This window comes from Spermophilus citellus, assembly GCF_964194105.1.
Source record: "Spermophilus citellus genome assembly, chromosome: 3".
Taxonomy (NCBI): domain Eukaryota; kingdom Metazoa; phylum Chordata; class Mammalia; order Rodentia; family Sciuridae; genus Spermophilus; species Spermophilus citellus.
The window spans coordinates 44,119,203-44,133,504 of NC_138184.1; the positions used below are offsets into that span (position 1 = coordinate 44,119,203).

Below are 14,302 nucleotides of genomic sequence, written 5' to 3' on the forward strand. Positions count from 1 at the left end.
CTGCATTTAATTGTGGGTAGCAGAGTACTCTGGAAGAGAAAGACACACTCCTCCTGAGGATCTCATTAAACATGCTATCCTGATTCATTAGTTCTGATGTAGGGCCTGAACTTCTACATTTCTAATAGGCTCCCAGGGTCACCTGATATTACTGCTCATGGTAGATGTTGAGAAGTAAGAAACCAGAGAACTTAAAATTATTTGGGCACAGTTCAGTTAACATATTCATAACCTTGTTAATATATTCATGACCCCACACTTTAGGCTTATGTGCAACTAAACTCTGTAGGCAGAGGGCACACTGCCTCCTCTGGCATTCCAGTGCATGTAGCCTGCAATTCTTGGAAAGTCATAAGTTCATTTTCAACCTCTCTGAACTTGTTCTATCCTAATTGAAGTTTTCCCCCCATAAGACATGAAAACAGTTGGTCAACAATTTCCTTGTACCAACTTAAAACCTACTTAGAAAAACTTGCCAAACTATACTCCTGCAGATAGATCCCTCCCTAGGTCAGGATGCCTCCACTCCAGTAACGGTGCCTCAATATACTGTTTTCGAAAAATGACAGAGGCATTTTTCCACATGCTTTCCCATAGAAAGGATCCAAACTAAATATCATATACTTTCATTAAAAAAAATAAAGTATCCAACTCATTCATTAAACTCCACCTTCCAGAAGTGGTTATTACAAGCTGTCTTGCATGGTGACCACAGGGCCTCATTGTGGCTCCTTGGCATGGTAGCATTCCTACTCAAGAAGCATCCCCAACAGGGGCTGTCCTCACTGAGACTCCAGCCATTTTACTGATGTCTTTATCCTTCCAGTTAGTAAAGAAGAGACTTCTCTGGTGGGTAGTGATCTTACTGGGTTTAATAACTAAATAGATTTTAAGAAGATATATGAAGTCTCTTTCCTTGGTTGACTTTAAGGGGGCAGCCATATCTTATATATTTGCCTAGTTTCACCACAGGATTTTCTCAAGTAATGTTCCTCTCTCAGTGCTGAGATTAGGGTCTTCAGCCATTCTAGCAGCAGGACACAAAATAGGATCCTTGATTGTATTTTCTGCACAATCTGCTTTTTACTTTTTTTAGAAATTTCTGAATGTGAAGTGTCTGACTCTTTCTGTGAAGTATTTGACTCCTATTAGACCATCAGTGAATGTTATTTCTCCTCTCTTGCGCCTACCACTTGTCAGCTCAGGGTCTGTTTAACCATATTAATATCCCTTAATTTTGATCTGGGAAACATCTCACCCACATTGTTGATCAGAAAATGAGAATGGGCCTTCATGCTAGCAGAAAAGCCCATAGCTCACATTGCTCATGCCACCAATGTTCTATTTGATGACAAATAGATTGGGGGAAAAGTGATGTGAGGGAGTTTAAGCTAAACTTGAGTTCAGTATGTATGGAAGAAGGACTTCAGAGAGAACAGGAGAGAATATATAACTTTTCAGAAATACCTGTGGTAACATACAGCTTCACATGGAGCAAACCACAGACCTCCCCAGAGCATCAGTGATCTTAGCAAACTGGCAAAGAAAGCTAGGGCTCCTCAGAACCAGGAGACATGAGCCTAGAATTTGCCTTGTAGAATGGTGCAATTTCTAGAAACTTCCATCATCAAATTCTGAGAGAGAAAGAGAGAGAGATGAAGTAGGGAGAGCCCCACAACTGGGTGCTTTCAGAGGGAAGACTAATAATAAGGAACCAGTGCCTGGACATGGTGAACTTTGAGGTGGACTTTGAAAAAAAAGGCAGGATGCAGTGTTATACAGAGGATGGGAGGACCTTCTAGAAAAGGGAAGGGCATTCACAGGGATGCACAGTATACATACCAAGTGTTGGAACTCTGTGATGAAATGGATGCCTACATCTCTCCAAGTCCCAGTTTCTCTCAAAGTCTGGACAACTGTGGCATATACTCAATGCACAAAAATCCCTTTGCCAATGTGCAGTCAAAGCCAGCAGTGACCATTTGATTATCTCGTCTAAGCCCCACAATAACTCTGTAAAAGTTATTACTTCAATCTTATTGAAAGGATTAGTGATACGCAGGTCACAGTTCAGGGTCTTCAAAGTTCAAGATGTTTGGTGCCATTGTCGGTGTTCGAAAAAGGGGTCTCTAGTAAAAATAATCATGTGGTCTGTTTTGCATGTAGGCGACTTCCTGTTGCTGGCTGGCCTCACTTAAGTCAGTTCACTTTGAAAAAATGGCATTACATCTAGGTCAGTTGAGTCAGTGCCCAAATCCTAGCTTCTACCTCTTCATATCTTTGGTCCCAACATCAGTTCCATTGTGATAGGGTTCAGAGTTTGAAAGATCTGAAATCTAACCCTACCTCCATCATTTTTCTGTTGTGAGACTTCAAGATACAGAACTGGCACTTGTAGGTCTGTCTCCCTTTTCTGAAACGTGATGGTTCTCATCTGGAGGGTTGTTGAGATAGTCAGTGAGGCACGTAGCCATGTAGAAATGAAAGCAGCCGGGCTATGAGCTTCTGCAGCAGATAGGTGCTGGGCCAGCATTCAACCTGGGCTGTCTCATTTATTCTTCACAGCCCTCATGTGAGGAGGGCACTTGTAACTAGGCAGGCATGAGGAAGCTCAGTATCTTCCCAGTTTCACCCCCATCACTGGTGGATTTAAGTTCTGCTTTTGTTCACTTTCCACTACCCCTAAGAAGGCTTATGTTACCTTTTGCACCAGCCACTTAAAACATTTAGATGAAAACAAGTTTATTCTAGCATTGAAAACAGTAAAGTTTTTAAGAAATTGAAGAAGTAGTTTGTGTGCAATTTCTAAAACCCTTAGAGTTAGAAATCTATTTTTATGGTATTGACATTTCATTAAAAATGGATTGTTATGTGATGAGATTTCTGTAATTTCTACAGAAGTAGCTAGTTATGTGGCATTTTTCCCTTGGTTTCAGTGCCCCAACAATTATAAGATATAATACTTTAATATCTACTGATAATGAAGAATGTAATCTTTCTTCTCCACATTATAACATATTCTGCCTTTTGCCATGAGGAAAATTACACATTACATTGGAAATTTTAACATTTTCACATTTCTCCTTTAATATTTTAAGGCATGAAAAGACATTGTTACAGCTTAGATCTGGAAAGTCTCCCAAGAACTCATATGTTGAAGTCTTCATCCCAATGCAGAAATGTCCAGAAGTGGGGCTTTGAGGAAATAAATTGATCATGAGGGCTTTAACCTCATTAGTGGATTAATCCATTAAGTAGATTAATAATTTGAATGAACTATTGGAGGTCATGGAAACTTTAGGCAGATGGGGCACAACTGGAGGCGGCCAGTCCCAGGGGAACATGCCCTTAGGAACTATATCTTGTCCTTGGCCCTGTCTCTCTCACCCTCTCCCCTCTCTGCTTCCTGGCTGCCATGAGCGAGCAGCTTTCCCCAGACATACCCTTCTGCTAGGATGTTCTGCCTCACCTCAGGCCCAAAGGGAGACTACCAACTATAGACTGAAACCATGAGCCAAAATAAGCTTTTCCTCCTCTAAGTTGTTCTTGTCAGGTATTTTGGTCATGGTGATGAAGAGCTGACACAGACATCATGGTGCTCTTCTGTTTTTACATGCAGGTTCAACTTACTTGAAACTGAATACTTGTTTACTAGGAGGTTTTATGTTAGTAGAATGTTCATAAGTGCTACCTTAATATATAATAGAAATGGCTAAGGAAAGGATTTACATGGTTAGTACTCTCAGCAAAATAAAAATTCTTGTATTCAAAATATTAGCAGCCTCTATAAAGGGGCTCTACTGTTTTAATTTGGATTTCTATAACCTGGATTTCTTAAAGACAGCTTATTTGATTCAAACAAGAGTTCATGCTTGAAACTAAATGAAGGTTTCATGTATATTGGGGTTTTCAGGGGGAAAGACAGGTCATGCTATCACTAAGATCCTAAAGGGAGATCCTTAACCTCATCAAAAAAAATAAGTCTAAAGAATTTGGGAGTGACGGTTCACTACTGATAAAACTAAGGCCCTGTACCTTTCTCCCTCCCTGGTGCACCCATTCTGCATTGGATCCTGGCCAGCTACACTGCACATTAGGACAGAGTCAGAATGATTCTTCCCTAGAATCTTCTGAGAGACCACGGCCCTCTTGCACTTCTACCCTCTAGAACTAAGAGAATACATTTCTGTTGTTTTAAGCCTCCCAGTGTGAGGTACTTTGTTCCAGAGCCTTAGGAAACTAATGCAGCTGCTAATAATATAAGCCTGAAAAAGTAAATAAATCAGGTTGCTTTGTTTTTGTTTGTTTGTTTGCCCCTCAAGTAATTAAGAAGCCCAGAGATTGGCAGTCCATGCAGGTATGGCAGCTCCATGAGTTACCCTAGGATCTTCCTCAAACTGTGATCTTCAACCAAATGCTTGGAAGGCAACTTTTGGAGCTCCTACAAGCATTTCTGGCAGGCAAACTGCAGGGGAAGTAAAAGTCCAAAAGGCCTGAGCCGAGTCAGTCAGTTGCCAGGAGGAGCTTTCCCAGAAACTCCACCCAGGAACTTTCTACATTTCATTGGCCAGAGTTGTGTCACATGACCAACCTCAGCTGAAGGACAGGTGCCTAGTGCTGCCCTTTAAAATCAGTTGTACTGGTGCAAATAGAGTGGAGGGTGGAGTTGGGCCAGCCTTCTGACAACTCTACCACCTCCTCAGGCCTCCAGGCTCCCTGGCTGCTTGTGCTCTTGCCAAGAGAGCTTTACAACAAGGAGCACTCAGACCTGCCATGAAAGACAAAAAGATTTCTATCATTTTATCTTCCCAACCTACCCCTATGAGTGTCACTATTGCCAATCTTGAGTATATGTTTTGTGGGAGGTTCACAGCAAAACAGAGCATTCAAGAGAGGCTGGCTAGGACCTCCTGATTCATAGTCCCAGGCAATATGACCAGTATGGTCAGGCAATGTAACCAATAAGATTTTAGAAGGTCTCACGTAGATACTTCTATAATGAGATTGTAAATCTGTGTAAACTCAGGTGTACAAAATCTTGCCATAAAGTTCCATTCTCACCAGTAGCAGTCCAAGGGCTTAAACTTGCCAGTTGAAGACAATTCAGTCTTTTACAAGTTAGGCCAGTGCCCACTGTTAATTTTTTCTTCTCCCTGCCACGATAGTGCCAGGGTTCTGGGATGGACTCACATATTTCCTTGGTGTTTAAGGAATGGCCTCTGAATGCCTACAAGGTCTTTGCTGGCCTCTAAGGAGAGCTCTGTCCCTGCATATTTTGGGGCTCTATTAAAGCAAAAGTAGCCTTTTCAATCTTCTAAAATGCCTGCAGAACTGTTCTTGTCAATTTTTTGCAGTTGGTTGCTGTTAATAGCTCGTGGATTGTTTTGTTTTTTATTGAGAGAACAATTTGTTACAGGCTTTTAAGAAAACCAAAAACATTTGCTCTCTAATTATGTCTATTATTTCATTCAACTTTCTTTCTTGTTGTAGAGCAAGACTTTCTATTAGCCAAGAACTACAGTCAAGTTTTCCCAATAAATAAAAGCTGCTTTTCTCTGGAGTATGTAAGAGGACTTGTCAGCATGTTATAGATTCATTCTTACTGAAGATTCTAGTAAATTGTCAGGCTGGAAGCATGTTGATGGAATCAGTTTGCTTTGCCCCTTACTGGGAATATTTTTTGGAAATATTTAGAATACCAGTGTTTTTTTTAATGTTTCTATTAGTGCATTACAATTATACGTAATAGTGGGATTCATTGTGACATATTCATATATGCACAAGATTTGTTCCAGTTCATTCTCTGGTACTTTCCTTTTCCCTTTACTTCTCCTTTCCCCTGCTCCCTCCTTCTTCTGTTCTTCCAGTCTTTCTTCTATTTATTTATATGTATTTTTTCCTTGGCTCATTGTAAAAGTGGTACATTGTGGTACATTCATGCATGCACATAGCATAATTTAGTCTACTTTATGCCCTAGTTCCTCCCCTTTCCCTCTTTTCTCCCCTTCCTCGATCCCCTATCTCTACAGCTCTCTCTCTCTCCTGTTTTCATGAGGTTATCCCCACCAGTGTTTTTTTATTTTATTTTTTCTCTCTGGCTCCTAAATATGAGGAAAAACATTCAACCCTTGAATCTGGCTTACTTCACTTAGAAGACTGTTCTAATAATCTAAGAATTTATAATAATTTTCAAATAATAATGTCTTGAAATGTATGTTCCAAGAGTGTTCATTCTCTCATCCATTCAGTGAATTCTTATTGTGTACCTGTAATGCCTCAGGCATCATTTTGTGCTTGCCCTGAGCAAGCATGTCTTGGAAGTTCTGTCCTCTTGGGGGAGAAGGAAAACAAATAAGGCAGCACCTACAGGCAATGATGCCAGAGAGGACTAAATAGGTGGTGTGGCAGAACTAGACTGGGACTTGGGTCAACTTTGGTTTGCTCTGAGGATACAGTGCCAAAGCAGAAAGTTGGACAGTAAGAGGGCTGCACAGACTTGGAGGCAGAGTCTTCAGTACAAGTGTGCTGGCTCTGCCTCTGGGCACTGAGCAAGCAAGGGTGATATATTAGCTATGGTGGCTGTAGGGATAGGCTGGAACCTAGGAGTTTCAAGTAGAGACTGGGACAGCGTTGTTGAATAAGAGTGTATCATGTAAGACTTTGTAACTGGGGCTGTTTTTTAAGGCCACAGGAAATACAAAAGCAGTATGAATGTAAATCTTAGTGTAGCGATTTTCAAATTGGTGTCCTTATTGGTCTCTTTATTACACTGTTTTTATTGTGCCTTCCAGCCCCCACCACATTCTCCTGTGCATTCCCAGAAGGAGGGGGCTTTCACTCAACCCACTGAGCTCCCCTAAGAATCCCACCTCATTAAGTCACAGTCTCTCAAAGGGCTGTGTGCATCCTTCAGGGGTGTGGAGCACCAGGGCCACTGCATGTGTGGGTAACTGGGTGTGATGCTGATTCTGAGGATCAGAAGCTGGCTGGATGTGTCCCTCAGGTCATGTCTGGGAAAAAGTGTCTTCATGTGGCTCTGAACCTCCTAGAGGATGAAGAAACAGCTCCTGTGAAGATGCTGGCTGAAGGTGTGCTGACTTTGTAAGCATCGCCACCTAAGCACAGCCCCTAGTGCTGTGAGTTTGTCCTCTTATTTTTGAAATGAAATGGCAAAGAGGTTAATAAATCCTTAGAGACAATGTATTAATTTTAGTCACCTGGGGATAACTCCTCTTTAGTGAGAAAGGTAATACCAAGGAACTCCAGCAGCCTAGGAAACTAAAGCTAAAATGTTTCCTCTTAGAGACTGGATGAATGCTTCAGGCCACTGGCCATGTAGTACATCAAGAAATGCCCTGGACTTTTAGGAAGTAAAGATAACAACTGCCATTATCAAAGCACATTGATGGAACGCTGGAGGGAAGGCTCCATACCAGGCTGTGCATGCAGGCCTAGTGCTGTCCTCTCTGCTCCCCACCTACAGTATGCAGAGCATCCCTGGTGGGAACAATTGCTCTGAAAGTTGGCAGAAAAACTCCCAGGCTTGTCTAAAGTTACAAGGTAGCAATATGTAAATTATACTCAAAGTATTAGTCATAAAATGTCATTCTTCTATTTTCAGTAAATATTCAAGATGTGATATTACAAGAAAATTTGGAAAAAGAAGATCAAATTCTGGTTTCCCTGGCAGGATTAAAACAGGTATTTGCAGTACTCTGATACTATTTGTGTCACACAGGCCATCCATTTGGTGCCTGCTCTGGGGAGGGCACCTTAGAATATGGAATGCCATGATATTAGAGCCAGTATCTCCCTACCCCCAATATCCACCCCTTACTCCTTCTAGTGATTATGTCTGACAAGCTGGCAGCTCAGAGGTGGTTCACTGGAGCTAGGTGTGCAGGCATATGGTGCTTCCTGCTTAGGACGTGACATACATATCTGACCCTGTGAGAATCTGACCATTAACACCACAAAATTTTCCTTGGTCATTGCTAAGTTTAAAGGGTTGATAAAGTTGAATTTTTCCCCTATTTCTTTTAGTAAAATGTTAACATTCATACTATAGTAGTCACCCCTTAACCTCCAGGGCAATACTGTGATCCCAGGGGATGTCTGAAACTATAGATGTGCTGCATGTAAGGTTCAGCACTATGTTTTCCTAAATTCAGAATACCTAGAATGAGATTTAATTTATAAAATAGGATAATTTATACTATAATCCCAGTAATTTGAAAGTGTTCTCTCAAAATATTTCATTTGCCCTTCTTGTGAGAAGAGACAGCACCTATGTGAATGAGTAGGCATGCTGGATACTCCTACGTAAGGGTGACTTGAACACAGGTGCTCTAATACTGCAACAGCTGATGTGATAGGACCGTGCATGATTTTGCTGTACAGATGACTTACATTCTAGGTTGTTTGAAGGGGCAGCAAGAGACTTCACCACACTGCTCAGAACAGTCAACAATGTTTATTTTTCTAGAATTTTCCCTTTAATATTTTCAGACTCCTGTTGACCACAGGTAACTGAAGTCACAGATGAGGGGGAACTGCTGTATAAAAAGGTCAATGACAAGTCTAAACATAGGAGATGTAACCAGCACTCTAAATACAAACTCATTCATCTTTTTTATTTTATTCTTTGAAAATAGATCAAAGACATTCTAAAAGGTTCCCTGCGTTTCAACCAGAGCCAACTGGAAGCTGAAGAAAATGAGCAGATTACCATCGCAGATGACCACTACTGCTCCAGTGGCCAGGGCCAGAACCAACAAGTTCCTGGATCCACCAAGCAGGTACAATGCTGTTATGTGAATGGGCTGACATTGAGTAGAAATTCCTCAACGTTATGAATAAGAAAAACCCTACCAAAGTGTTTCAGATTACCATATGTGAAGTTTAAATAAAGCACCACACATAGCCTGAGCCAGGGATGCTGTGTACTGTTGTGCAGGTTGTACACTCCAGAGGTGGTGCCATTAACAACGGTAATGATGAACTAGAGTTCTGCAGTGCTCAACCTGAAAAAACCCACATGTGGCAGCAAGAGCTGCTCTTATTCTGTGAAAATAGAAGACAGCTATCTTAATTGCCTCCATTCTGTTAGCACAGGAAGTACTATCCCTGCTTTCCTAATGCTTTCACTTGGCTAGAACTTGTTCTGCCAAAATTACTTCATCTGTCTTCATGGGAAAGAACTTCATTAAGACAGGAGTCAGCAAACTTTTTTTGGAAAGGGCCAGACAGTAAAACATTAGGATTGGCCTACCACATATTCTAACAACCCTTTAAAAATTCATTCTGTGGATGAGGCCTGGAAGCCAGACTTGACCATAGTTTGCTGCTCTTGGGTCTCAGTATTATGTAGATTTGTTCTAACATAGAATCCAGTTAAAGAGGATCTTAGCACTTCCTTGCATGCTTTATCTCGCCTCTTCCTCCTTGCAATGAGAAGGCCCCCAGCTCACCAGGTATTGTTTTCAGATTCCCTGCCCGCATCAGTAAGTTTTAGCTCACTGTACTTTATTTCCCTCCTATACCTGAAATAACAGTTTAGATATCTCATCCTGAATGTAAGCAAAAGACTTATCTGAAACTGGCATCCAGAAGCTTAGGATATATGCCTTAAGACAGAACTCTGCATAACCTTGTAAAAGCTATTTGTCATGGAGCATTTCTAGCTCCTTAGTGCAGGTTTCAATTTGATTAGTTCCTTCAAAGTCTCCTTCCCTGCACAGCTGTTTTACTTTTCAAATAGAGCACAGACCCACCATTCTTAATAGGAAATTTGGGGATTTTTGAGACAAGGTCTCAATGAACTGGCTATGATTATGGGAATGTACCACCATGACAAACTTAACATTATTATTTTTAGGTGAATGTGTAAAAATACTATAGACCCTAACCCCCCCCCCAAAAAAAAACCTTTACAAACACTAATGAATTTACTAAATTTAAAATGTCTTTATTATATTAAACCAGGAACGGTCATTCCTGGTTCTGGTATTTATAAGGACCTGTAATGGACACAATGAGTTCCCCCGTTGGTAAATGCAGAGCCCAAAAGCATAAACAGGAGATAAGGAGAGTATCAGGGGTGACTCCCACAACAGAGGCTCTCCTAACAAAGGAAGCAAGGGAACTTTATTGTGGAGATTATGCCTATTCATACCAGAGAGACTTGTAGAGGTGGGCATATTCCTGTGCATGTGCAATTAGAGATCATACTTCTTCACAGAGTCCATGTTTAAATGGCAGGCAGGAACCCCTCCAGGGATGAGAATTTAGCATTATAAGGAACAAAGTTTACTTTGGCTGGTTTAAGCCAATTCCTTGTGGACTCAGTGGAAAGCCTTGTTGAGAGAGACACTCTGAAGGGTATCAGCAGTTGTCATTTTTGGACTCTCCTGCAAACACAGGTGCTGGACTTTAAAATTTCTGTGTAACAGCTAACAAAACTTCCCCACCCATATCTTTTACTCCTTGTTCATGAAGAGTTTGGAGAGGGAAATCATTTTGTGGAACACCTTCCTCCTGAGTTAGATGAGTGAACTTCACTTGATGTCAAAGGAAGGAACAAAATCAGTAAAACCATAGCTGAAGTATCCTGGGCAATTGTTTTACTGCAGCATTTTGAAGCACATCTGACATAAATAAGATCAGTAAAATGGACATTCCTAATTTGATTAGCCCAGAAAATACAGACTTAACACCCTGCAGGATCCAGGAAAGCAATTTTGAGAACCAGTCATTTATTCCTTGTGCTTCTGGGGATATTTGTTGAAGCCAGGATGCCTGTTTCACAGTGTTCTCAAGGTACGTTTCAACATCAGGAGTGTTACTATAAGAACAACAAGAAAGTACCCATGCTCGTACAAACTCCTTTCTCAGATACAGTTCAAAGCTAAGGTAGTGCCTGGAAACCAGATTACTAAGGATTCTCTTCCTTTTTGCTATGTGGAGATGGCCCAGACATGATTAACACCCTGGAAAGAATATCTAATAAGTTTATGGGCTCCTACCTCCACCAGGGCAAGAAGATTCTACTGAATGTATACCAGAATCCATCTTCCTGGTTGTGTTAGATTTGTTTTGGTTCGTGATTTCAATCCAAGGTGGAGAAAAACTGCTCCCTTCAGCCATGTATATGCTCACTGGGGCTCCTTCAGATCCCCCACAAGCAAGCAGATATCCTGTCAGCATATGGGATTCCCAATCAATTGTTTAAACTGAGCTCTGAGTCCCAGGGCAAGGTCTCCAGAATTGGCTTAAACCAGGGTTATGTAACTGGTGGCCTTTGGTCAGTGTTCTGTTTGTTGGGAGCCAAGGTAGAGTCTGGAGTTATTGAACAAACCTCTAGAGATTTATGTTAGGAGGTTGTAGACCCTGAGTGTTCCAGATATTGAGTCTCAGGTAGTCCATACAAAGGGAAAGGTTTCTGTTACTTCCTTGGCAGGCTCAATCCAGGTATTCCCAGAAAGCCAGAGCCTCATATTGTTGGCTTTCCCTTACAGAGAATCTAACTGAGCTGTTATTGGGAAATATGTTAAATAATTCAGTGACTACAGCAGTATTGATGGGCTCAGGACAATTTATAGCCTCAGGGTATATGGCAGAACTCAAAACCAAGGGAGGATATGTGGAGTTTCAGGTGGTTACCCTTACTTGGTGCATTACTTTACTGTGTACTATGATGAAAGACCCATTAAAGTTAAGAACCATGGAAAAGTTGGTCACAGGTAAAACAGAGGAGTCAGGGTGGTCAAAAGGGTTTTGGGTAACATATCCAAGAGTCTATTAAATTCCTGCCTTATCCAGGGTTGGGGAGATTGTTTTTCTGCCCTTGTGTTCACATGGAAAGAACTATACACTGAAATCATGTCAATAATAACATGAAGGAAATCATGTATAGAGTGTCTGCCTAACTATTTTAGAAGACAAACTCTCCAACAAGAAAAGTAGAAAGATCATTTGTTGTTAGGCTTTACTTATTTGTTTGATCTTCATTTCCATGGGTCCCAGCCTATAGGAGGGGCATTTCCAGGCTCATCCACAGTCTTCCAGTTCCAGGATGCTCTTTAGTCTCTTGTGATGAATCCAGGGAATTACACCTTACAATTAAAGAGAAGAGTGAGTAGTGAATAAAATTAACACCCAGTAGAAGTTGTGTTCACTGGGTCTTCAGGGAATCCTGACTTATATCCAACCCCCTAATTCATAGGGATGGAAGTATATTTTGGTAAGAGGAAGATTGAGATTTATCTATCTATGAAAGGTAGCCATCACCTGCCTCAAGTTCATTGTATCTTATTGCCAATTCTGGTTCCACATCAGAACCACTGGCTCCTGGAAAGGATTTCCATTCCACATCTCAAAGAGGCTGAGCTTCCCTTTGGGAATAGCTTCAGTGCAGGTCAGAGAAACAGCTTCCAGGAACTTTACTCGTTTGGGGGGTTTTTTTGTTGGTGGTGTTTTGGTACCAGGGATTGAACTCAGGGACACTCAACCACTGAGCCACATTCCTAGCCGTGTTTTGTATTTCATTTAGAGACAGGGTCTCATTGAGTTGCTTAACACCTCATTGTTGCTGAGGCTGACTTTGAACTCACAATCCTCCTGCCTCCCAAGTCACTGGGATTACAGGTGTACACCTGGCTTTTACTCGGTTTTCTTTCGATTGGTCCTTTCCATGCTATCTCCATTGTATTCCAAGCATCTGGGAAACACCAGCACTATCTTTGAAGGAAATCTATCCAGCTGTGACAGTGGGCCTATTTTTGCTTCAAGATCATTTTCTAAATTTTGCTTTTTCTATTACACAGGGGAAGGCTTCCACCTAAAATACACCTCGGACCTCCCAGGGTGGCTGGCATTGCAGGTCCTCTCCAGGCAGCATCCCTGGCTTGTACCATCTTAGCCAATGAGAATACAGGCAGCCTTGTTTGAATGAAGTTTTTTTTTTTTTTTTTTTTTTTTTTTTTGTAATATACACCTTGTTCTCATTTTACATAAGATCTCCTTTAAGTCTGGGGTCCTTGTTACTCCAGGAAGCCAGTCGTATAATCACCTACACCAACTTTGTTAGCGACCTTGCTTGCCTGTCGTCCACCCTCCTAAGCAGGAGACATTTTGAAGCTTGCTTTGTTTCCTCTGTGTAAGGGGAGCTCTGTCTGGCAGTACTGTTGTTTTGCTTTCCCATGAGGGGATCCAGAGAGGTCAAACAACTCCTGGGTCCCAGAATCCAGCAGGATACAAAAGAAAATGTCTTTTAAATCTAGAACGATGTCATACTTATAGTCCTGGGAACATTAGCTAATAAGGTAGAGGGACTGAGAACGACAAGGGTGCATGTCTGCACAGCTTCACTAATTACCAGTCAGTCCTGCATAACCTGTGCTCTCCTTTCCTTGGTTTTTAACCAGCAGGATGGGAGAAATAGAGGGCAACCTGCGGGCTCTCTTTAAACCCTGTTTAACAAGAAGACTATCACCTGGTGCAGCCCCTTAACCTTGCCTCCACAGCTGAGAGCCATGAAAAAAAATCCTGCCTGAGTATTCAGCACAGGCTTGATTCTAGCCATGGCCAGAGGGGATTGTTTCACTCAGGCCAGCTGTTGGTTTGTTTAAGATAAACCTAGGTCTGCAAGGATGAGTGGGAAGAATTATCAGCCAAACCAGTAAAGTTTGATTCGAGTCAGGACATTTTCAGGGACAGTTTTGGGTATTATTGGTGTTTTACAAAGCAGCGCTGTAAGCTCAATGCTAGGACTCTTGGGGACCTGTACTTCCATCCTATCTTGCTGAAGATGAGTTGTTGGCCCCAGTTTGGCTAACCAACCTCTTTCTCAAAGGGAAATGGGACACTCAGGAACACGCAGGTTAAAAAACCTTGCAACCGCCCCCCCCCCCCCCCAGGCTCAAGAAACCCTTTTATGTGCCTTTTTTGGTAGCCAATCAAGGAGCTCTTTGACTTCATCAATCTTCATTTTCTGTGAGGGGAGGTAATAGCAGTTGGGTTTGTCCCCTACCCTCGTGAGACAGTTTGGGTATTCCCTCTTCAATATCCCTCCAATTTGCAAAATGCACACTACTTAAGTCCCAGCTTCGCTGGTGAACAGCATGTCTCGTGTTGGAGGAAAGGGAGACTTACCCACAGTGACTTCTTTCTTCCCTCAGGGTTACCTGGAGGGCACCTGTTAAAAGGGCAGCCTGCTTCTTCATCTTCTTCAGCCTTATTTGTTGTTGAAAACCTTGAAGGCAATATTCACAAGTTAAGGAGAGTTAGTTTCTGGACTCACATT

The 14,302-nt window shown here is 41.8% G+C and overlaps 1 protein-coding gene and 1 long non-coding RNA gene across 10 annotated transcripts in view; one reads left to right on the plus strand and one right to left on the minus strand.

Moving 5' to 3' along the window:
• Positions 1–14,302, plus strand: part of TBC1D5 (TBC1 domain family member 5) — a 515,818-nt gene that overhangs the window by 492,486 nt on the left and 9,030 nt on the right. For all 9 annotated transcript variants that reach the window (XM_081287560.1, XM_081287556.1, XM_081287557.1 and 6 more), the window contains 2 exons: positions 7,622–7,701; positions 8,655–8,798. In XM_081287560.1, the coding sequence (XP_081143686.1) occupies positions 7,622–7,701; positions 8,655–8,798 (224 nt within the window). The remainder of the gene's footprint in view (positions 1–7,621; positions 7,702–8,654; positions 8,799–14,302) is intronic.
• LOC308645431 overlaps positions 11,883–14,302 on the minus strand; it is a 63,762-nt gene continuing 61,342 nt past the window's right edge. Inside the window, exons 2-3 of the long non-coding RNA XR_014021214.1 lie at positions 14,148–14,251; positions 11,883–12,113 (exon numbers count right to left, since the gene is read on the minus strand). This is a non-coding gene — a long non-coding RNA (uncharacterized lncRNA). The remainder of the gene's footprint in view (positions 12,114–14,147; positions 14,252–14,302) is intronic.